Below are 24,879 nucleotides of genomic sequence, written 5' to 3'. Positions count from 1 at the left end.
ACACTCTGGGATTAGCTCATTATGAAATCATCTGCCATCACAATGGACAGAGTAAAGGCTTAACAGCTTTTCCAAATACTAAAAATGTTTCTCTTCATAGTGGAAAAAAAAGAAGATATAGTGCTAGCTTAACATTTTATCCGATGTCCACTCCACGAGGAGTTACAGCATTATTAGAACATAAGCAATAAAAGCCACAGCTGTGAAAATAGAAAAATCAAGAATTAAACTTCAAAAGGGCCAATCAGGAGTCACAACCGAGCCACTGAGTTTCACTGTACAAGCTGCTACCAGAGACCAGGAGAGCTCCCAGACAAGCTTGCACTTCAGAGGGACCACGTGCTCCTGCTCTCACCCAGGAGGGGTAGAACTCAGTTGATGCTGGGGACACAAACGCGTAAGTCTGTAAATTCGGCACAGGGCTCAATAAGGCTTAGAGAAACTGCTACCCACGTTCTTCTTGTCCCTATCTGTAGATACAGCAGGCTCCTGTTATAGCACAATGCATAAACCTGTGATAATGAGACTCTGCTTAATCCCTAATAAGGAAAAGTAGCATTGATTTGTGCTTTGTTTGAAACAAATGCCCAGGGGTCCTCTTTCTCATTACAGAAAACAAAAACTCCTTTGCCCGCTAGACTCCGATTTCTATCATTCAACTTTCAGCTGAAGCAACATCCACTAACAGGTTTGCAAGAAGAGAAAGAACATCTTTGGCTTCACTGAAACTTAAAGCTCTCACCTTCCATTCACAATTACCTAAGGCAAAAATAAAAGAGAACATGAAAATGTTTAAAATTTATAAAAAGCAGGAAAACTATGAAAACAAAGTTAGCCAAGCATCTTTAAATATTTACATGGCTGCTATCTGGGAAGTACTCTGTTCCAATTAACTGTCCCTAAACCCACAGGGTTACTCTGATCTAAGGAGATTAATTATAACTGCACACCAATTCAAAATTATTCTTTTCTTCTGTCTGGTGTTAAGAAGAAGAAAGTGTGTGCACATGTGTGTACACCTACGTGTGCCCATGTGTGTGGTCTGTGCATGGGATGTTTACATCTGTGTATGTGTACACAGTTGTCATATGCTGAGAACTGGGCCTGGGGAGGCAAAGACAGAAGTGCATCTCAGAGGGGTCCGTGGCTGTGTTCCTTGCTCCAAAATTACTGGTACCCAGTAGAGATCATCAACTTCAAAAGACAAACATGATACTTTATGCAAGCACATATAGGACAGTTACCAAAGGCGAGACAAGCAGAGCTGCCTGCATATGAACCCACTAGCACAAACTCCAGGTACACACTGGGTACAGGATACCAAGGTAACCTAGCTCCTTGGACACAGGGACTCTGGCCAAGGGCTACCTGGGTGGGAATACCTAAGAACAAGGTTACCAAGGCACAAAGCTACTTGGGCACGGAGTACTTGGGTGCAGGGTCACCTAAGCGTGCGGCTAGCTGGGTGCAGAGTTAGTCACCTGGTTAGAGGCTACATGAGTCCAGCTTCTTGACCTAGTCCACCGGGGAACACTTTGCTCACCTGATGCTGGTTCAGGCAAGGGCTCTTCACCGCTGTCATCAGCAACCTCATCAGCCAGGCCAGAGCCTGGAGAGTCGACAGTAGCACAGGCTGAACTAGGGCTGCTGGGCTGGGAGGCTGAGTCGCCCTCGCTGAGTGAGCCACAGCGGGCACGTGCCACCCTATCCCCATCGGAATCCCTGTCTCGGCGTGCACGGCGATGTACTCGGGAGTGCAGCACCATCTGGTGGTAGGTGCGGAAGATCTTGCCACACTCAAAGCACTCGGAGGACTTGCCATGGCCAGCAGAAGCCGCGGCCCGGCGGTTGGTGCGTGCAGCTGGCCGGGGGTCAAAGTGGCCAGATAGCATGGGGTCCCCAGGCAAGCTTGCCCTCTTTCTTGGGGGGCCCTGTGTGGTCGATGCATCCTGCTCACGCTTGCGCTTCTCCTGGCTCACCAGGATGTACTCACGCCGCTCCTTGTCAAAGGCCACATCCCCAGCCAGCGCTTCGTCCCAGGCCCCATACTTGAGGTACTCAGCTGGCTCGGCCACCTTGCCTCTGGTGGCCAGCTGCCAGGCTTGGTAGCTGTTGACAGGGTCCAGCTCCGCCACACGCCTTCCAGCCTGCCCACCAGGGGACATGTCACCAGTGACTGATGGTCTCAGGTTCAGGCACTGTAAGAAGAACTGCTTGGTGTCCAGGGGACTTTCAGTGGCAGCTTCCTCAGCCAGGGCACGGGTCCGGCTGGCTTCAACCTTGCGATGTATGGCATTGTGGGCATTCAAGCTGTCCAGGTTTGTAAACAGGTTTCCACACTTGGTGCAGACTTCGTAGAGGGACAGGCCTGCGACAATGACCTCCTCCTGGACCACATTGTTGATGGTCGCAATGGGGTCAAGCTCACTCTTGGGCCTGTTCTTGCTGCCTGTCTTTGGGCCATGTGCCTTCATGTGATTCTTGAGGAACCACGGCTCCTTGAACCTACGACCACAGATATGGCAGCCATGGTCAAAGGAGCCCCGATGCTTCTTCATGTGCGCCTTCAGGAACCAGGTCTGGCTGAAGGCCTGGCCACACACCTCACAGGGAAATTCTCCGGGGCTCAGCTCAGGCTTGCCATTTTCCACGCAGGCCTCACCACCATTGGGCACCTGTGCAGTAATGTGATCCCGCTCTATGTGGCTCAGCAGTGACTCCTCCCGCAAGGTCATGTAGCTGCACAGCCTGCACTTGAAGGGCTTGTGGGCTTGGTGTATGTGCAGCTCCAGATCCTTCTTCCGCTCGAACTGGCTCTTGCAGAAAGAGCACTGGGTCGCAGCCTCAGCCTCTGCAGCATTAGCTGCTCCTTCTGCTTCCTTCCGGCTGCTCCTCAGCAGGATCTTGCTGCTGTCCACTTGCGCTGCCCCATTCAGAATGCGGTTGCAGGCTGACGTGCTTTTCGTAGGGCTGGCGCACCCATCCAGGCCCTCGGACACACGCATCTCACCCAGCTGTGCCTCACCCGTCTCTGGCTCATGTCCCTGAATCAAAGTCCCTGTGCGATGGCTCCGAATGTGAATCTTGAGGTTGCCCTTCTGGGATGCCCTGTGGTCACAGTAGGGACACTTGTAGGGCTTCTCTCCTGTGTGCTTGCGCATGTGCTGCGACAGTGAGCTCTGGAAAGGGAAGCTCTTGCCACAGATGCAACAGCTGTGGCATGCAGCCTTGTCCCCATCCACCTCCTGGCTCCTGCTGGCCCTGCATGGGCTGGGCCCTCTCCTCAGGTCCATCTCAGCCTCTCTGTTGCGATCCATTGGGACGTGTTGGGGGGCTGGGGACACAGCTTTCTCTCACAAAGGCCTGAAAGAACAGCGTCTTATCTCTCCATTCTCAGAGGGACTTCTGCTGCCTGGAGACAGTGAGAGATGTATCTGTTACCAGGAGGTGCATGTTCCAGGTGGGGGACCGAGAGATGGCAGTAAGCACCTGAAACACAGACAGAAATCTTATAAGCAAAGGACTCAGCCTAAACAAGCCCATGGGAATGTCTACAGGTGTAGACCCAGTATGTTCTACCACACAACTGTCCATCCGAGCCAAATTCCAAAAAGAGACCACCAACAAAAATTCAAACACATTAATACGAACATGTTTACATGTTTAAAGTCATTTACTCAACAATTATTAGTAGCTGTATTAGATACTTCAAGTAAGTAATTATAATTTTTCTTCCCCCCAAAAATACTGATCTTCAAGTAGGATTATGGGAAGAGAATCTATAGACTGTGAGAAACAGAAGCATCCCCACAGAAAAATGTGTGGGAATGAGGGGCAGAGAACACCACCACAACAGGAGGGGAAGGAAAGTCGGGGCCAATCTCAAGCTAATAGATCATGAGCTGCAGAAGCAGCTGGCTACGCTGAAAGCAGTTTACAAACATGTGACTGTATTTAGATACTAAGGAACAAGACTTTCTTAGGACACTGGCGGCTGAATGAGAGCAGCAACACAGGGCAGAAATGACCCCATGGCTGCCCAGACCCAAGAGAGAAGCTGCCCTGCAAGGCTACCTGCACATGTGCTGCCTTGAGTTCAGCCACAGGCTGGTGATTCCACCTTACTGGCCTGGCTTATGACAGATGCTCTTCCCTTCCTGGCCCTGAGCTTTTCCCACTGGGCTCCCTGCCCACACATCCCTAGATGGGACCCCAGGTTCTGGCCACAGGACTCAGTTCTAAGCCCTATGCAGAGTCCCTCCCAATCCTACATCCTGACTCCTACCTACCCACCTCACCACAGGTCTGATTCCCATAGTACACACCTCGAGGGGAGAAAGTTAATCCCAGAGGTGGTGGCGGGCCCTGCTGACTCCACATATCATCACACTGTGTGGTCACTGCTACCTCTTTGCCCATCCTCCTGCCACAGAAAGAGTGAAAGTTTCCTCCCAGACCCTCCTTCCAGTCAACAGGTAAAGACCACCTTATCCAGCTGGCCTGTGCGCTGTGTCTGGTGTCAGGAAGCAGCGCTGGGGACATGACTCCATACACACTAAGAAATATATTTAAGGTCTGCAAAGGAGCTGAGTGCCCAATGTTGGGCCAGTGTCCACTTCTACCCTTCACTCAAAGATAGAAGGGTATTTTCCAAAATCACCGGGGGTGACAACTCTCTGCTTGCTCTGTGTTGTTGTGACCCAGAAACAGATGCAGAAAAGAACAAGATGTCTGACCATGGGGAGAATGTGCTAAAAATTAGCAACTGGGAAAGAAGCACCCCTAACATGCTTCTAGGGTACTGGGATTCTAAGCACTGCACTTCTGCTCCTGAGGGCCAGAAATCAACACTCCAGCCTACTCCTGCAAACAGAGTAGAAGGCAGAAATCTTGCTGAGAATTTCAGAGTTTAAAGATTTTCCTGAGAAAGATCTCTCCTAGCAAGTTTCCAAAGCACCTCTGATCAGCATACACTGAAAAGGGGCCACATCTTACTCAGCACCCAATGGATGGGACACACAAAGCCAACCAATGGGGCCCAAAGGAAAAAAAAAATCACTGGCCCCAACAGAAAAGCAAAACTAAAAATTCAGAAATCTGGATAAATAAATAAGGCAACCAAGATCACATCAGTGACAATTCACACTCAACTACTTTCAAATTACTTGATCAAAATTTTTTGATCCTTGAACAAGTTTGGGACACCTGTGTAACTATTCACAATTTTATAAAGCAATGATTGATACCATCCAGGGAGCTCACTGCTCCCCCACCTCCAGGGTCCCAGGCCTTCAATGGAGAAGACCAGTAAGAACCACTCAATCCCCAGGCCCCATGCTCTTGGGCCTCCTGATTGTGCCAGTACCTGGATCTACACTGCAGAAGCACAGGTGGTCATAAAGCCCATTTTACTGAGCTCCAGAAGATAGAAGAAGTGAACATGTACCTGGATCTACACTGCAGAAGCACAGGTGGTCATAAAGCCCATTTTACTGAGCTCCAGAAGATAGAATGGAAGTGAACAACTTCAATAAAGGCACATCAGACCTCTGCACCAGGTAAGTTGAAGGGATAATCACCGTCCATAAGAATTTTGACTATCTTCAGGGGAAGGGCAGCTGGAACCTACATTAGAAAATTGCAGAGTTCAATCCTGCAGTAGGTCAGGGCGCTAAACTTAGGCCTTGCAGTCAGAATTCAGCATGAATCTCAGGGATCTACCGTTGGCAAGCTGAGAGTAACTGACTTAGTTATGCACAATGCTGCCCACATTGTCTATTAGGACAGCAGAAATATACCCTGAAAGAGGCTCTTCAAAGTTTTTCTTTTCCTATATTTTAAATTTTTTAATTTTTATTTTTAAAATATTATTTTTCCCATTCTGAAAATTCTTCCTTTTTTCTTTCTTCTTTTTCCCACTGAGACTTTGGCTCCCCATGTTATTCTTCACCTACCTTTTTGTTCCTGTTCCTTCCCTAATAAGATTTCTTCTTCCTTTTTCTTTTCTTCTTTTTCCTTTGCTTGATTGTCATTAGTTTCACAGGAAAGTGAGTACAATTTATAGCTTCCCTATTGCAGTTAAGTTGTTCTATTCTTGACTTTGTTCCTGCACTCTATTTTTCCCTATGGTGTTCAACAGTTTCCTAGAGTTTGTGTGATCATACTGTGTTCTCTGGCTTTGTTTGAAACCTTCTCCTATTCGTTCACCTCTCTATTCCTCTCCACCCAACTCCTTCTAAGTCCCCATCCTGAAGGGTAAAGTTGCTATGTTGAAGAGTGTATTAACTATAAACACGTCTTGGGCTGGTCCTTGATTTTTATTTAATTCACAGACTTACTTCATAGATTAATAACTACCACAAATGGTCAATTTCTAAGCTGTGCTTGATGTTACTGTGTTGGTGACTGTATCAATTAGGCTAAAGGGTTATGATTGGTTTAATGAGTCATCTTTTCTGATATTATGAAAATGAGAGTGTCTCTGAGTCATTAGAGACTCAAAACCTAAAGAGCATCTATATCAGGAAGATCAAAGTATTAAGCCAGGAATTAAACCAAGGACAGCCCAACCACAAAAATAAAAATGAGAAAATACTTAAGCAAGGCACAAAGACAGGCTTCCAGTTCACCAATGGCAAGATCGAGGGAAAACAAGGTGGAAAAGTCTGAAAATAAACCTCCAGGACACCCTGAACTCATAGCACTGGAAGTAACAAAATAGATCAATCAGGCTCTAGAAAATTCAAAACAGAAATAATTTCCCAGATAACTTCAGAGATGGTGAGCACAATGAAAGACATGATTAGAGACTCTAGAACAGAAACAGACAAAAAAATTAGAGGAGCTTAGGACCATGATAGAAGCCATGAATGCCTAGCATAGGAAAGAAATGAAAACCTTGAATGCCCAACCTAAGAAAGAAACAGATTCAAACAGATACCCAGGAGATGCAGATGAAAACAACACTGAGATTCCACCTCCCCCCAGAAAGAATGGTTGCTATCAAGAAATAAACCAAAAACAAATGTTGGTGGGGTTGTGGGGAAAAACGAACCCTTCCTTCTCCATTGTTGGTGAGAATGCAGACTGGTGCAACCACTGTGGAAATCAATATGGAAATACCTCAAAGAAATAGGATCAGAGGCAGCACTTGATCCAGCTATCCCTCTGTTGGGTATCTTTACAAAAGAATTAAAAGAATCATACCTCCGTAATATATGTGCATCCATGTTTGTAGTGGCACAGTTTCTAATAGCTAAAACTTGGAAAGAGCCCAACTGCCCATCAGTTGAAACTGGATAAAGAGATGTGGGTTTTCTATAAAATTGGGTACTACTCAGGCATAAAGAATGAGAAACTAGAGTCACTCGTAGGAAAATGGATGCACACTGAGGCCACACTCTTAAGTGAAATAAATAAGACACACTGCAAATACTGAATAGTTTCTCTGGTGTGAAAAACTGAAAGTGTAATTAAGATCCACATTGTAAAATTGACGTGAAATTAGAAGAAAAGAGCTAAAGTTGTAGGGGAAGTGGAAAGGGTAGGGAAAGGAAATAAGGGACAAGAAAAAATATGAGAAAAGGAAAAAATGGAAATAAAGTCTTTGTAAACAGGGGAGGGTGGAGGGTGTGAAGGGAGGGCAGGGGCATGGGGAAAAAATGAGAACCAAGATCTATCATGTAAAGGTACAAGATTCCAATGATGAATGTAACTGTACTGCATACTTAAAAAGTACCAATAAACTCAATTTTTAAAAAGCAATGATTAGCATGAAGCCTCACCTCTCAGCCCCTCCAAATGCCAAATTAGATATTATAGAGAAAAGTACGAATGAAACATACTATTTCTAACTTAATGACCAACCCTGACATAAAAATCTTACAAGTTTAAAGATCCGTTCTTTGATTCTACACGAAGTTTACAAACAGGAAAAAAATAACACCCTGTACACTTGTGAAGACTGCACTGCACCACTCACAAGTGTCCGTGAAGGATGATAAACATCAGAGTTTTCTAGTTCAAGAGAAGTAAACTGCCACAGCCACTGACAAAGGCAAGACTCCCAGTAAGAGCCCTGGACTAGGCAGAAGTCACAAGGGGCAGCCCATACTGGGAAATAAAAGTGAATTTTTCAAGTGCAAAGTGCTGCAGAAATCCACCAAAGAGCGCTCTGTGACACTATGTTCCACCTTCTCTTGCAGAGCCTCAACTGCTCAGGTGTGGGTTTGGAGAGCCTGACTTTCTGAACAGTGCAGTGCAATGAGCCCTCCTCTCATCACCCTTGCTCCACCACAAATCTGTACATGGCTTCTTGGGCTGGCCTTCTCTTTCCTCCAGCCCATCACCTCCTGTCTGTGCCCCACTCAGATCCAGGCAGTGGTGTGACCACCAATAAGCACCTACCATTCTGAGGCCCCACAGGCCAAAGCATTCAATGCAGGAGTGTCCAGAACACAGGCCACAGGGTTACCCTCTCACCACTCAGGCTTATCCTATGTGGAATCAGGCTGCAGGATGTGGGGGTGCTGTGGCTGTTGTCCCTGAGGACCAAGAAAAAGGTCTCTGCTTGCCCAGATATCCCCGTCCACTTCCTCAGGACAGCTTTGATATTCAAGGTTTATAATCCCCACAGACCAGAGATAACAGTTCCCATTTTTCACTAGGCCTTCCCCTTAGAACTGTTTAAATCTCTGACCCAAAACTAGCAAGGCCCTGCAGTTTACAAGAAATGTTCCCAGAACAGCCTGCAGCCACCCCACCAGCCATTCCTTCTGTTTCCCACTTCTTCACTGCCCACCTTGTATTGTAAAAATATACCCACCATAAATCCCTGTGAAGACTACACAGGATATGTCTTTACAGGATGTAGCTTCCTCCTGGCTCCCCCTGCTGCCCACTGGTGACTAAACAATAGTCAAAACTTGTTCCCTATACCCTACCCCCACACCACCATGAGTAGAAACAAAAGATCTCTAGCTGTTTTTTCTGGCTGCTACTGAAGACAAGGCCTCCCTCCACCTCCAAAAAAGAACAGGAGCCCCACCCCAATTTTCTGGTGAAGACCCACTATGGGTGGGTGCTTCCCTGTAAGGATCACGAGGATGTTCACACCCCACCCCACGGCACCCTGAGAGCCTCCAAAAGCCTCTGGGCTCTGCTGGCCAAGAGGGTCTCTAGATGGCTTCCCCAGCAACAAAGCACTCAATACCCAGCCTTACCACACCTGCAGCTGCAAAGTACCTCTGTTTTATCTTCTCAGATAAATCCATGCCAAATCCAAGCTGGCAAACCAAGGCTTCCTGAAACACACCAACCCATAAATAACTAGCCTTACAGAACTAGTGTGGTTACCCAGACCAGAGGAACTGAGAACTGTTCTGCAGTCACACAGCATGACAATGCACGAGGAGGGATGGGGACTGAGAGCTATGGCATGGCAGCGTGCACGTCAACTGGTTGAAGACACAGGAGTCCCGCGCATGTAAGCAGAGTCCACTCTAGGTGCACCACATGCCTGTATGAGTCACAACTTTGTTGTTGCTACAAGATGCATTACAAACTTTTTCCAAGGCTGAAATTGGGAACTTGCCAGAAGAGACTGTGATTTAATTGTTTCAGCATAGAAATGACTCGCTGATTAGGGTTTTAAATAGATTTCTAATGCACCACTTACCGTGTATCTGAGTTCCTCTAGAGATGGAATAAGCAATATTTTGAAGAAGGTGGATGATTTTGTCAATTAATTTATTTAAAAAACAGGAAAAAAGAAAACATTTATTAAAGAAAATGTGTCTTCACTGCATAAAAATGCATGATGGTGGGAGATGAAGAGGGAAGACACAGGACACAGCACAGGAAAGTCAGTCACATAAACACACACACAGTCCTGAGTTTAAGACATACATCCGGTGGCAGCTGCCCCTCAAAGAGCTGCTTTCTTCCTTCGCACATTCTCTCTTTAGTTGCCTACACCATATGACCATATTTAAGCGACTCTGCCCAGAATCCCGACATTCACTGGATTTGGGATGAACTTAACCTCTGACCAAATGTTCGATTTAATAGATCTCTTCAGCCAGTGAGGAGCCTGGGAACAAACCCAGTGCAGATGTATGCATCTCTCTCTCAATGTTCAACTTGGTGATCAGTGGAAAAAGCCCAAGTGTGGCAAATCCTGGACGCCAAAGCCAAGGCTCAGAGTGTGCAGCCAGTAAGAAAAACACTATCAGCAGCCCAAGATTGTTACAGCACGAACATGAGTGGACTGTCTCCCTCAGCATCTGAGGCCCACACCAAGGGCCTGCTCCTCAGAGCTGTCCCAGCACTGCCCAGGGAGGGCACACTCTGAGTAAACAAGGGTTTCATCACAACAAGCACTTCCTGTGTGCCTACTCAGTACAGAGACAGGTTGGGAGCAGAAGAATCAGAGATAAGCAAGGAATGGTGCTTAGCACCAAGGCACTCCCAAGTCAGACTAGGAGGCAAAACTGCAAACATGCAATTACAAAACAACATGCTGGCCGTGCAGCCATGGGAATTAGAGAAGTTTCCAGAAGGCCCGGGAAGAAGCAGTGAATTTTCAAGGACTGAAAAGATCCACCCAAGGATCTGGGAATCAACTGTTTCCTCCACACACCAATGGCACCAGTGGCACCAAAGGCACATGTCAGGCCTGCCTGGCTTCTCCCTCTGGCTCATCACTCCAAAATCCACATGCTCTCATGTCAACCTGTGGTTACAGAGTACGAATTAGCCCAATGCCCTGGAGACTTCAGTTCTACACAGGACTCCCCCACCTGAAGATGAGGCCCAAAAGACCCAGCTTGGCCTACAAAGCACACTGAACCCATACTGGAGCCTGCAACATCAGTCTATGGCCCTGTTCCTGTGCCTTTAGGACTCACCCCAGCTATGGCCTTTCTGACCCTTTCCAGCCACTAGACAGATAGATGAATAGACATAGTAGATAAGCCAACAACACACTAATAAGAATGACCAGACTACCAGGATCAAAACCCATTTCTGCCATTAAGAGATCAGCTGTGTGATCTTGAGCAGGTGTCCTTACCCTCTCTCCTCAGTTCATTTCTTCATCTCTAAAATGTAATGACATTACTTACACCTACACTGTGATACCTTTGTTGAGGTTTAAATCAGTGCATGCAAAATACAATGTTTAGCACTCAATAAATGATCAGTGTGTCGTAGATTATTAGCAAGTAATTACTAAATGAATGAAATGGAAGTGCAATACCGAAAGATACCTGGTCGCTGGCATTTGCAGTATTTGGCTGAATAAATTCAACAGGACAAAGCAAGAGCAGTTTAGAAAGCTAATTAGAAATGGCTGAATACCGAGGTATATGTATTTACTAGTGTTATGCTACAACAGGTTACTTAACATAATTAAAAATTCACCAACGGCGGTAACCATCTACAACAGATATGTTCAAATGCATTTTTAGCTTCAGAAATCTATAGAAATTAAGCTTTAACATGGATTCGGTGTTGGATGATATTTGGGAATTACATTACACTTTTGTTAAGAGGGTAATACAGGAGAATGTTTCTATTCTTTGGAAATGTGTGATGAAATATTAAGAGGATATTTATAAAGAGAGAGAAAGCAAATACATCAAAATGCTAACAACTGCGGGGTCTACTTGTTATTTTTTCCATGTTTATGGATTTTGGAGGTTTTTCACATAAGTCACCTAATCCCTTCTTGCCATTCCAATAATAAACAAATGAAAGCAGAGCTGCTCTGTGGCCCCTCCCCCATCCGCCCACACCTCTTGCCCTTTGGCCCCCACTCCCCTCCCCTTCCCAGGCCAAGGAGGCTCCAGGGTACTAGGAATGCACTTTGGGAAATTACCTTTCCCTAATTCTAGTCTTCAAAAGAAAGTCAAAGAAAAATTACAGGAACGAAACAATTTTGCTTTAATGGATTTTGCTTTAAAAGTTGTTTTCTGGCGTCTGAGAGGCCTGCCCAGAGACCTTGGGGAAAGCCACTCCAGACCCAGCCACAACCTCTGGGGCCAGCAAGACGGAAGGTGGACCCCACCACCAGTGGCACAGTTCAGGAATCTGAGTTTACTCTGGCCCCAGGACTGCCCTTTCCCCCTAACTTCTCAATATTAAAAGACCAGTAATATTGTTGAGGTTTCTCTTCCGTATTTCAAACAAATATTTTCTGACCAGTTAAATACTGCACTGTTGGGCAAAGAATGTAAATATATTTTCACCTAAATGTGTCTATGCATCAGTACTAAATCTCGGTTCTATGTTGGACTAAATTCTTCAAATCTAGCAAAGCTGACCTTATCATTAGACTCTTCTCTGTAAAAGGAATCAGAGGCTGAAATTTCAAAAAGGCTGCAAAGGTTCAGTGCAATTTCCAAAACAACACAACTCTAGAAGTTTGCTGAAAGCGCCTGAAGCTGGATTTATGGGCAAACACAGGAGGAACAAAGGGCCTGCTGGAAAACTGAAAGTGCCATTCCCAGCTCTGAGCTTGCTCCACTAGGACCAGCTGGTGTGGGAAGCCAAGCTGGAGGCTGTGCTACTTTTCAAGTTACCACTGAGTTTGGTGTTTCTTTCAGTGCTGATTCATTAATTAACCCTAACACAATACTAAACAGGCGCTGGCTCCCTTGACAACATGTGGCTGTACTTGTTCCTGGCTCTCTCCCTTCTGGAGCAGGGCGGCCAGGGGGCGCTGATGTTAGCCAGGGCTGGACAAGGCCCTCTTCCCACATGCACCCACCCCTGAACAGGACTGAGGATCTAAGGCTCGGTGGGGAAGGAGAAGTGCCCCCAACCAAAAGAAATCAATTAAAAAAAAAGTGCAGCACAGAACACTTAAGATATTTACAAGGTCATCTGTGAAGGAGTATCATGGCCCCAAAGGCAAGTCACAAAAAGAAAAGGGCAACTCCCTCTGCGAGCAGATGTGAAGGGCCATTCCTGGAAATGGCCACTCTGGGCTACTCCGGGAGATTGGCCCTGCCCTACCGTAGGCGCAGGCCCAGCACAACCCACGCACTGAGTGGGAGCAGCCAGGCTGTGCTGCAGGACACTGTGCACGCTTGTTCTCCTGGAGACAATGAAGCAGCCTCAGGAGCCACACTGTAGTATTATGAGCCATGAATTAAAATACATCATTAACATCCTGGACAAGCTTATCTTACTATTGAGACAAAAAGCCTATTCTCCAGCAAAGGAGGAAAATTCCCTAACAACAATGAAGAGTTCCTCTCCCTACAAACCATTCTGTACAAGATTAACAATTGCGGCTTACAGTCCTCAGACCAGGGTCCCGCAGAGCCCCATGAAGTGGTACATTCACTGCTGGGGAGTGCACAGGGCCGATGACAAGGCCTGGAGGCTGCTGCTGTCCTCAGACCAATCAATAATCCATTATGAACGAGCTACATTTCCACTCGAATAAGAAGACATGAATAACAGGCAACCAGAATCAGCTGCATTCACAAGAAGTCCCACCCTCCCACCCCGGGAATGAAGACACAAACCCCACTACTCCAGGGTGCAGCCAACAGCCCCAAAGGCCTCAGCCAGCCCCCCACAAACCTGGCATGGAAGCAGCTCAGGACTTCTTCCAAAAACACTCACTTGAAAGGTAAGCCTCAAGCATGCTCTGTTCAGAATACAAGGCAGTGTGAACAAAAACGGCAAAACTCCGTTGTCTTCAACAAAGATTTCCTTTAAATGATTTTTGTACCCCCCAAATAAATCAAAGGAAGTGCCAAAATGAAGTAAACTGCCCATAATAAGTAAACTCATATGCAGTAAACTGAGCATAACAAGGCTTTACTACACAAACTGTGATCATTTAAGCAATGCTTTCCTCAATATCTGAAACTCATACCACAGCTTTGAAGTCATTGTCTATTTATAGAAAAATGCATATATGACCTACATGTTATTCTTCTGCAAGTAGATTACCTTTTATGAAGTTGTTTACCATGAACTGTCAAAAACTCAAATAAATTTCTGATTCAGAAGAAAAGAGCAACTCCACCTTGCAGACATGAGTCCAAGAGAAAAACACTTAGTAATGGAAATAAAGCCAAAATAGTTTTTAAAGAACATAAAATAGCATTCAGATGTAAGTTGCTCCTGTGACCTTTTACTAAAATATAAAGATTAGTAGCCAAATCCAATGGGGGGAGGTGAACATGCACAGTATAATTACTGATTACATTCAGAATACCCAAGAATAAATTAAGAAGGATATGGGAATTTTCTTTCCCCAATTATTAACAACATATCCTGAGAAATTAAAAGAAGTTCTGGAAACTTTAATAAAGCTGACTCTGACTCTGTATGAACATAAATGGGGGTAAAGTTTCTGTATGAAAGAGAAGAAGCCTCTTGAACCATGTCTACCTACTGCTTCCAAAATTGATACATTCCCATGACTTCTTACTTACTATTTATTTACTATTTCCCAAGTCTTGTATTAAGTAGTCAGCTTACCAATCTATTTGTCACTAGCAAAGTAAACTTCGCAAAACTGAAAAGCAGATAGACTATCAGGAGCCAGGGCCTGTTCCATAATTTTCTGCAGCTAAATAAATGCTTTTCTCACCCCTTCATCTACCACAAAGAGCAGGCGTTATGTATTTGGAGGTAAATCCAGCCTTCCTGGAGCTGTGGCACTGCTGGATAGATAATGATCTTGTCAACATTTCCATTAAGAGCCCCATTTCCAGGCCGGGGATTTAGCTCAGTGGTTCTGGTGTCTGCCTTGTAAACACAAGGACCCAAGTTCGAACCTTGGTACCAGAAAAAGAAAGAAAAGAAAGCCCCATTTCCAGAAGCTTAGAACTGCACTCCCCCAAAGTAGACAGCTCAGATGAAGCCCTGTGGTTGCCCCCACACATTCCATAGACAGACAGATTTCTCACTATTCATGACATCAGCCAGCAAAGTACTACGTTTTTACTTTGACTCTTTTTCACATCCTACACCGTCATTAAAACCAAAGTTCAAACTACTTCAGAACACTGAAAGCTTGAGAAACACCAGATAAATTGAAGACTCGTACATTTTTTAAAACAAACACGGAAAATCAGACATCTCTCAAGAAATGGCAGAAAATCCAATTTAGGAGCAGCTGAGAGGTGTTCAGAGAGCTTATTCTTACAAATGTAGCAACTGTTACCAACTTGGTATCTAGCAAACATTTTTCCAAATTCTTTTAGAAATTAACAGAAGTGAAAACAAAACAATCATGCAAAAACTCACATTTCCTTACTATGGAACACTTCCTAGTCATTGCCACATATGTATTTTTGAAATTTTTATTACTTGAATATAAAATATATTTTAACTGAAATCTGTTTCTACAAATAAGCAGTGGTTTTTATGCCATAAAATCCAATCACAAAGAACAGTATTCACAAGCACTACCCTACTGCCCTATTTTCCAACTTTTTAACTAAAACCAAGCTGCTGTATCTCTACCTGTATAAGACAACAGATTGCAAGTAACACCTATACCTATCTAACATTATCCTCAGCTTTTTGTGAAAGAACCTAGAAGTCTTGGCCACCATCTAATGAAAGAAAAAACTTGAGTCCAAGAATACAAGAGATAATCATGCGCAATAAGCAATAAAACATTGTTAAATATTACCTTCCAAAGTAGTACTGTTTAGCACAAACGTCAGCCCCCCAAAATCCTTTCACTAAGAGCTCACAGGGGGAAAACAAACACTTCAATAATCAATTTTACTGAAATCTACACATCATTCATGCATCTACTGCAAAAACCCTGAACTGAGGATATTTTGATAGGACAGCTAAAGGGGATATCATATAAGGCATTAAGATTGTTTGTCATTATACAAACACCAATACTTTCAAGAGTTAAAATTATAAAAGGAAAAATCCCCTCCAAATGTTTTACTACACAGAGAGTATTTACTACACCCAGTTTAAGTTTTCCAGATCCATTACCGCCAGTAACTACTGTAACACGACCTAGTTTATCACTAACAGATACAGCACCTTTGGAAGCAGTTGAGTATTTCAGCCAGAGGAGAGAAGTGCTCCATCGGAGAGCATTTACAAAAAGCAATTCTTAACCAGAATGTGATGTCACATCTCCAACAGGACTTAATCGTGTCTGTCTGAAAATGTATTTTTAAACATGCTTAATGACTTGTTGTAAGATCTGAGTTTTTTAAGATAAAATAGCACCTATTACTTTCCTTGCATAGAAGGAACAGGAAAAACAAGCAAAATGCCATTTTCAATCCCCATAAAACATTGTATAATTCAGCTGCAAAAGTTGAGAAGAGGCCCCACAAGAAGTGAAGAAAAGGCACATGAACTGATCCTTGCCATCTAGCAAAGAGAAGGAAGGAGTATTTTTGTAAGCCAAACATCTTACTGAGCCAGCATTTGGTGTAAGTAAATAGAAACTGTAACAAGGCATACTTTTTAATTTCTAAGTGTTTCGAGCAACCACAGCAGTTGCTTGCAAACATTTTCAAAGAACCAGAAGACCATGTCACTAATGGATGACTATATTGAGACAGTCCCTTTGTCACAGCAAGGTCCATCTTTAAAATTAAGACCAGAACTGTAGGAAGTCAATGCAATTTAATAACATCTGCATTCTATGGACACTGACACGTTCCTCTCCCTTTGCATTCAACTCCCCCAAGCACACAACTCTGGATCCTGCTTCTCTTATTTGTACAATACCAATGTCTGGGAATGAGGTGCACGGTGATGCTAGGAGACAGATGGAGATGGGAAAGGCATATGCAGTAAGGTGGGGACCTCAACATGGGGCCACCTGGGCCTCTGCTCGTGCTCCACACACAACAGCTCAGGGAAGGGTGCAACGGGAGCACATGCTTGTTTCCAGATACTATTCTACTTAATTCAAGGAACTCACTTACATATGAGCATTTTTTAAAAGTTACAATAACCTCGCTGCTGAAAGAGAAGGTCACTCACAAGCTCACTGCTCGCCACGACCAAGTGAGTCTGTGTCACAAAAAGGATAGCACTGCTACACAAGCAGGGCACACATGCCTCTGTGGGACAGAGGCAGGACAGCACAGGGCAAGCCCATCAAGCTAACGGCACTGACAACCAAAACGAGTAGCTCCCAAGTCTGTCTCCAACCACAGCATCGGTACCAAGGGGAGAGGCCATGCCACCCACCCATACCCACAAGAGACTGGACTCCCCGTCCACAAGCTGTCCCAGTTGTTTCTTCCTCAAGGGAGAGTGGGCAGGTTTCATCCATAAAGGGATGCTACCACGCCTGCCCCTTCCTCAGAGCTCACACTCCTGACTGCAGTCCTTGGCAGCTTCAACTGCTAAAGCAGACCTTTTCCCTTTTCCCTGCCATTTTAACCCTGGGCACCTACTCAGGGATACTGTTAAAAAGCAAATCTCCACCACCATTAGAAACTTTGGGCAAGAGGAATAAGCACACTGAAGACATGGTTCAGTGAGAAAACCCCAGAGTCTCACCCCTATGCATGAACAGTAACTGACAAAATCAAGCTAAATATAAGAAGTGCCAAGTCATGAAAACGGGTGTGTTAAAAGTTGAGACAGGGATAGGCCAGGCCCAGGTGGGCCTTCTTGGTCCTCTTCCATTTCAAAAGGAGCCTAGGAACTTACCCACACATCTGGACCAGGAGGACATGTATTGTCATCTAGATAGCCTCAGCCAATTGTAATTCTCCAGGACCTACAATTTCTTTGGGACACCAGCAGAACCAAGGATCAGCTTTAAACTGGGCTGTCACAGCTGTGTGCATATAATGCCATCAAAAGACACAGTTCCCTGAGCCAATATAGGGCTGTGGATTCGAATCCTGAATACAACTACTATCGGGGCTCTCAGCTCTCTACTCAAAGTCCTATTTCAAGTTATTCATTTCAATGCTGTTTTCTACTTCCTGTTTTGTATTTACTCTGAGTTTTTGTTTTCTCAGAATCATTTTGCTGCGCTAAACAAGTGTTTGTGAGAGAATGCTAGGAGGCCAACTCACAAAGCTGCTGCCTGCTTTGTCTGTAACAGTGAAGGCTACAGAAGGGGAAGCCCATGCTGCCTCAGCTTCTCTTCTCTCCTGGCTTTAATAAGCTGGTAAGAGCTCAGGAGAAGGGTCAGGCAGGCAGCCAGCCAGCACAACAAAGCACAGAAAGGAGGATAAAAAGGCACTGATTCTTAAGCACTTATGGGTAAGTGTATATGACACAGCATATGTAGCACAGAAAAAAATCTGCATATGTTCGTGTACTTAAGAACTTCCTCTCTGGAAAGTTCTCAACAAAGAAATGAAAACAACCTGAGCTTTTTCTGAACTGCCTACACTTTAGACCTGTACACTATCTGCCCCCATAGTGAGGACAGTTTTGTCAAACCTGCTCTCAAGTATCTTAAGGAAAACTGCTAACCAAACAAGAGGAAATCTTATCAAATCTAGAACCAAAAGCAAACTGTACTTTACCCACCACGGACTGGTGTCTCGTGCACAGGCAGACACTGAGAAAACTGTTACAAAGGCATCAGTCCAGGCTTGGAATCTAGCAGGAAAACTCCTTCCACCATCAGAATCAGAAGGCTAGGAAATGAACATACTTCCTCCTGGAGATCACGGGTCCTCACCATCAAGCCCCAATAGCCTCATGGCTACTGGCATGAAAGGGAAGTACTTCTGCCTGTACTGCTACTAATATACCTGACCTCGCATGTTGGGTACTCCAGCTAACTGTACAAGTCTCTCATGACACTTCATAATAATTTATTAAGCTGAGTGCTACTACAGCTCTGCCTCCTAACATGTTTAAGAGCTTACAGAAAAAACTGCCTTAAAAGGAAAAATTTCAAAAAGAGAACATGGTAGGCCAGGGATTTAGCTCAGTGGTACCGCTGCCTGCCTCGCAAATGCAAGTTCCCCAGTTCGATCCCCAGTACCAAAAAAAAAAAAAAAAAAGACAATATGGTAGGAATTACAGAGGTTTGAATTTTAAGAAACAGCTGGTTCTCTCACAGGTGACCTGATGTTTATGGACAGACATTCAGGATCCTATCTCTAAGACAGCTAAGCATCATTCCCTCATCTGGGAGAGTCCATATGGTCCCCAGCTGTAATGGATGGAGGGTCAAGGGCCCACAGTCCACCAAGCAGGCAGCAAATGGGCATGTGGGTGTGTGGGTGTGCACGTGTGAACACATAAGCAGGTAAGGGTTGGGTAAGGACCCAACACTTCTGCTAATGGAACCAGCATCAAAGTCTTGACACGTGCTGGAAGACAGACACCAGCCAGTGTCCATGACTTCCACACAGGCATGGCTTCCCTTCAGGGAAGTATCTTGCCTCAAAGATAGCTCAGAAAGCACACTGGCCTTGGGGCATGCCACAGTGCAGATGAATGCTTCACTATCCTCCCAACATCGCTGCTCCTCCTTATCTGGACATCTCTGAGAACAGTGGTCCTTCCTTCCTGGCAGGGGACTCCATCCACCAGCTAGAGAAAGAAAGCCATATGTAGCTGGCTCCTGACCTCAGCCCAATGTGAGGCTCCCTGGGCAAGGGCAGTTACAGAAGGAACATCAGCCCTTCTGTGCTCACTGGAGACATACTCCAGCACTAAGCTTAATCCGTGTGAAATGGCATCATCTGCAATGCTTTGCAGGCCCAATGTGCACACAGCTGCACTCTCTCAGGGCCTCAAGCGGTCACAACACAGGAGACAGAACTAGAAACCCACAGAGCACACAGGTATTTTTCCTAGAGAGCAGGAGCTCTCCTGTTACAACTCAGGGTGATCTAAGGGGCAACTACAGAGAACAATGGTCAACCTCCCATGAAACATGCTGTTAATGGGCTATAGGTCAACAAACAGGGGAAAGACTTAGCTAATGGTGAAGAAATGTCAGGTGAGATCTGTTACACAGGAGGCCTTTTTTGGGTCTCACCAGTCCCAAATAATGCAATCATGTTCAAATCACTACTTTGTCCTTTTACCCTTGTTGATAATATTCTTAGGAATGAATTCACCAACAAATGCAAATAATACCCAAAATGCATCATACTGATTTCTATATAGGTCACACTGGCTGTTAACAGGTCTACCAGATATCGCTAGAGGCAAAACTCACCGATGTCCAAAGAGGCTGAAGTCTGATCACCCTTACTGTGATCATCAATAACAGTTAACCAATCATGGGCTACCCTAAGTGGAGGGAGTATTTCCTGCCTGTACTCATGGTCCAAGCATCTCTCTGAGGTTCAACCTCGATTTAAAGATGAGAACAATCAGGGCTGAGAATCTGAGGACATCCTTCATGGCTGCAAACACATTCCCACCATCCCAGGCTTCCCAGATTCCAATGCCTGGAATGGATACGTTCAGGTGTTGTAAGAGTGCACCTACACCTCCCAATGAGCAGATACAATTTAAATGCAGAATAACATCAAGCCGGATCACTGTGAGCATGACCCAGTGTACTGGGGCCATGCACCTCTAAGACTCCAGATCCATGTACCAGCAGCAAACAAGAGACCATGGTTCTGCACAGCTGACAAGTTAACTGCCAAAACAAAACAATTTGATGGACTCTGTTTTTTTCCTCTTTTCCCACTGTTTCAAGGCTCATGAAAGAAGAGTAGACAGATTTACTCTGCTACAATTTAGGGCCAAGAGTTTCAGGGTTAGTATAACCAATGTCTATACAGTGCTCATCCGGAGAGATCAGCAAAACAAAGCTACAGTGAAAAATACACGTTATGCTCTCCAAACCATAGACTCCATGGTACATTAGGGTCTTGCTTGTTTGCAAAGAATGATTATTGACTCCTTTGTTGTTCAAAAAATGAGAGGGGCTTTTCCATGCCATACTGGACCAGGCTCTTGAAGCTAAGACTCAGAGCTACCCCTTGACACTTCACCAGTGACAGAACAGTGACTTTGTGACACCTTGTCCAAGGGAACACCACCATCATTAACAATGGGCACTGTCTTTTCATGCAAATGAAAACTTCCTCTGGCCACTCCCACCTCTGCTATTTCTGAATAGCACATTCCAAACAGGAACAAGAGGACCTTTGGAACAGTGTTTCCAAGTCTAGAACCCAGCTGGCTTGTGGCACACTGTTCAGAGGTCCAGGATCACCCTACATAATATGGCTTTTGAAGGGAACTGGGTGAAGAGGTCATTTTATCACTATCATCTCTGCCATTGCCAGAAATTCATTGGTAGGACAGTGAATGTTTTGCAATATCAAAATCCAAATGTAAAGTGAGAAAATGTACCTCAGATGTTTAGGGCACTGGTGGATTAAAAAATGGTGTGAGTACTTATGATCCAAGTGCCAAGAGGTGACAAGTGCCTGTCACTAAAAGAATCAATGTCTGGAGGGGGCAAGCGAGATCTAATCACTCAGACTCAACACAGGTACTCGCTGAGCACCCACCATGGAATGGGCCTTGCCAGCTTCAGACAGCTGCCAACAGGGGCACCATAACATGGCAGGTCAGTCACTGGCTCTGCCTCAGCATCCTCACCTGGACAGGGAGATGCTGACTCCCTGCTCCCCTCCTCTGACTTCAGTCAGATCATAGTGCCCAAATCTGGAGGTAAAACATAAATGGTCTCACTCTTCTTCCCTTTTTCCATTAAAATATCATTTGGAGTAACAATAAATTCAATCTTTTCCTCCTGGCATGTAACTTTTTAAACTGTTTCTGTCATGGAAGTGTGTCTACAGCCTTCAAGGATGAGTCCATGATGGCCACACCTGCAGGACTTTGACCTGAACACAGACACACCCTCCTGCTATGTGTCTGTTCTAGAATACATCAGGAAGGCCACAGAGCTCATGGGCTGAGACTATCAGCATTGCTTCTGGGTTTTCAAAGCTCCAGAGATCCCTTTATCCAAGTCTATCCTCACGACTTTAAGCCAACAAACACACAATTACTGGAGAACAACAGGATAGTCTATGTCCCCTTCCATTTCCTGGAAGGAAGTGAAAGCCACATACTTATAGGCCAGAAGGCCCTTAGGTACCCAGACACCACAAGACATACAGACCTGCCTGATAAGAACCAAAACCTCCCGAGTGACCATGTCTACACCACACAGGACAGAGATGTGACTGGCCCTGGAGGTCAATGCTCCACTGACCTCTACACCCTGTTCCCTGCTGTGTGGCCACGCCTCCCAGGATAGACAATATACAGGATGCCCCCCTAAAGCTCCTCTCTTGTGCAAACTTGGCTAATAGCAAGTTAGTCTCACTAAGTGCAAACTAACATCCAGGAGCAAGACTTTCCCAATCACATGAAGACATGTATGTCTGTGTCTGTACACATCTATAGGCACACCGGACTCCAGAAATTCGTTCGGTCTGCCTTTCAAAAAGAGGTTGAAGAATTTCATTCTAATTCATTCCATGATTCTGTGTGCTCATCAAAAGTAGGCAGCAGAACAGCATTCCCAATGATGTGTGTTTATTTAATAAATGTCTTCTAATTATTATTATGTTCCTCTAAAATTTTTCCAGCAACACCAATAAAAATGACCCTTCACCAAAGTCAAAGTAAAAATTTGTTTTTAACTTTACTACAATTCCAGGTCTGGGAAACTAAGCTGCGGATGGAATAGCAAGGCATCTCACTGAACCAAATGTGCCCCTCTAGTGAACATGCAAACAGAGTGACCTTGCCCAATGAATATGCATTATCCACAGGTGAGGTAGCAAAAGCTGCTCAGAGGTGAGCTAAACTCTACTCGGCCTCTCTATGATGTTAGATGAGCAAAAGCTAGGTATTAAAGCAATCATGTTTTTTAAAAGTTTGTTATTAATTTTCTTTAAGGAAAAAATAAGACACAAATGCACAAGGCTTTTATGGGCTGCCGTTGATAATACAGCTGTGGGCAACACATGATGGTAGGCTGTGAGAATACTAGCTGACTGCAATACTCATCTGCCCACTGAAATAAGCATTTCTCTGAAATGCAGGCCCCTGGATCTTCACGTTAGAGGTGTACCAGTGTTCTCACCAGACCTGAAAGTCATTCCAAACAGGTCTGACAGTGAGCTTTAAAACTGACAAAGTGTCTTTTTAAATGTACTTGATAAGAAATTAACACTGCATGAACAATAAGTAGTGCATGAAAGTCTTAGTGCTATATTGCACATGCTTTAAAAAAAAAAATCAGAGATAGTGACCCACCAAATGTCCCTCCCTTTACACATTTCCTCACCTGTAGTCGCAAGAGCAGAAACCAAGTTGCATTAAATGATGGGCTGGAGCATTCAGAAGAACCTCTGCAGAGTCTTAAGCCATATTAGGAAGCACTGCTGGGATATCCCAAGAGTCAGAGAGATGGGGCAGAGCCCCCAAAGCTACATAGTGTGTCAGGGTGACCTGTGGTGCCAGAAGAAATGGCCTCAATGTTTCCAAGGCTTCTCTGGTACCTCATGCTTGGACACTTCACATACAAGCTTAAAAAGATCCTTTTTGCGGGGGTATGTTGTGGTTGATATAGGTATGTGTTAGAACCAGGGATGTGTCTGCAATCACACATTTGCACTGTGCCTCACACGAGGACAGCTGTCACCTCCCCACCTGAGGCAGTCTGCAAGAAAACAGCTGTCCCAGCGGAGACCTGAAATGCCTGGCCAGGGCTGAGCGTTCTAGACACACCCATATCACACAAAAGCACAATCTCATCCACACTGTGCTGGGTACCTCGGCTTCAGTGTCTGCTTGGATTTTAAACTAAGCACTGGTGTTTTCTGGCCGAGATTTCTCCTCATGGTTAGGCCACTGCCACTGAAAGCAGAGTTCCTGAGTTATGTGTGTGCAGAGCCGACTTCCTGCCCCTGGACACCCAGCTTCAAATTTGGCAGTCACAGGCAGAACAGGGAAGAAGAAGCATAAAAGATTTTATTCTTTGGCAGCAAAAGAAGAGCGAGGCTTTAGTCAAGGAAATTCGAAAGAGAAAGAGGCCTTTTTAAAAATCTCTGTGCTGTTTCCCTCAGGCCAAGGAAACCGACCTACATCAGAGAAAGGCCAATTCTGGGTCTCTGTGCAAGCACATGGGAAAGGAGTTCCAGATTCAACCACATGAAGTAAAGGAGGGGGCATCTTTCTTCTTTTAAGTTTGCAAGATAACCTTTAGATTTTTACTTTTAAAACCTATTAGGCAATGAAAGACAAAGGAGGAAGAGCTGGGAAGACCAAAAAAGGATGAATAAATCTTCAGGCACAATCCCAGATGAGATGAGATGATGAGATGAGCAGGGCCTCTCCCTTGGTGGTCTTCCTCCAAAAACCCATTAATCAAAAGGAAAACACATGATTCACCAAAATTGGGGCACATCCTGCAAGATATCTGGCCAGTCCTCCCCGCAAGTATCATGGTTGTGAAAAGCGAAGACAACTAAAGAATTGCCACAGGCCAGAGGGGACCTGGGAGAAAGAGCCAAGCGCAGGATGGGGTCCCAGATGGGATCCTAAGATAGAAAATGAGAAACGTGAGTGACAGCTGGGGTCTTAGTTCTGAGTGAGTGCTGGTGTTGCCCTTTCAGACTTGCCAAACACTCCTTGGTAGCTTCAGAGATCAGTGTACAGAAGACCAGTATGAGAGACTGGATCTCTCCAGTATCTTTGCATCTCTATGATCTGGAATCTTTCCAGCAACTTAAAATATAAAATAAAATCACATGGAATTGCGCGTGGTACAGAAAACTATGCAATCATTCAAACTAACAAAATATTTTATCAGAGAATGTACACTTTTAAAAAGCTGTCTCATCTAAGTAAAGTATTTGTGGAAAAAATTAATGAAAAAAAAAAAAAAAA

At 44.8% G+C, this 24,879-nt stretch overlaps 1 protein-coding gene across 6 annotated transcripts in view; it reads right to left on the bottom strand.

The window, feature by feature from the left end:
• Znf516 (zinc finger protein 516) overlaps positions 1-24,879 on the bottom strand; it is a 115,951-nt gene that overhangs the window by 62,849 nt on the left and 28,223 nt on the right. For all 6 annotated transcript variants that reach the window (XM_033757592.1, XM_033757594.1, XM_033757590.1 and 3 more), the window contains one exon: positions 1,544-3,489. In XM_033757592.1, the coding sequence (XP_033613483.1) occupies positions 1,544-3,317 (1,774 nt within the window). In that variant the 5' untranslated portion in view covers positions 3,318-3,489. The remainder of the gene's footprint in view (positions 1-1,543; positions 3,490-24,879) is intronic.

This window comes from Fukomys damarensis, unplaced genomic scaffold (assembly GCF_012274545.1).
Source record: "Fukomys damarensis isolate Sample0158 unplaced genomic scaffold, DMR_v1.0_HiC HiC_scaffold_30, whole genome shotgun sequence".
In the NCBI taxonomy this organism is placed as follows: domain Eukaryota; kingdom Metazoa; phylum Chordata; class Mammalia; order Rodentia; family Bathyergidae; genus Fukomys; species Fukomys damarensis.
The sequence above is the reverse complement of the archived record's forward strand: the minus strand, read 5'-3'. Positions and strand labels throughout refer to the sequence as shown.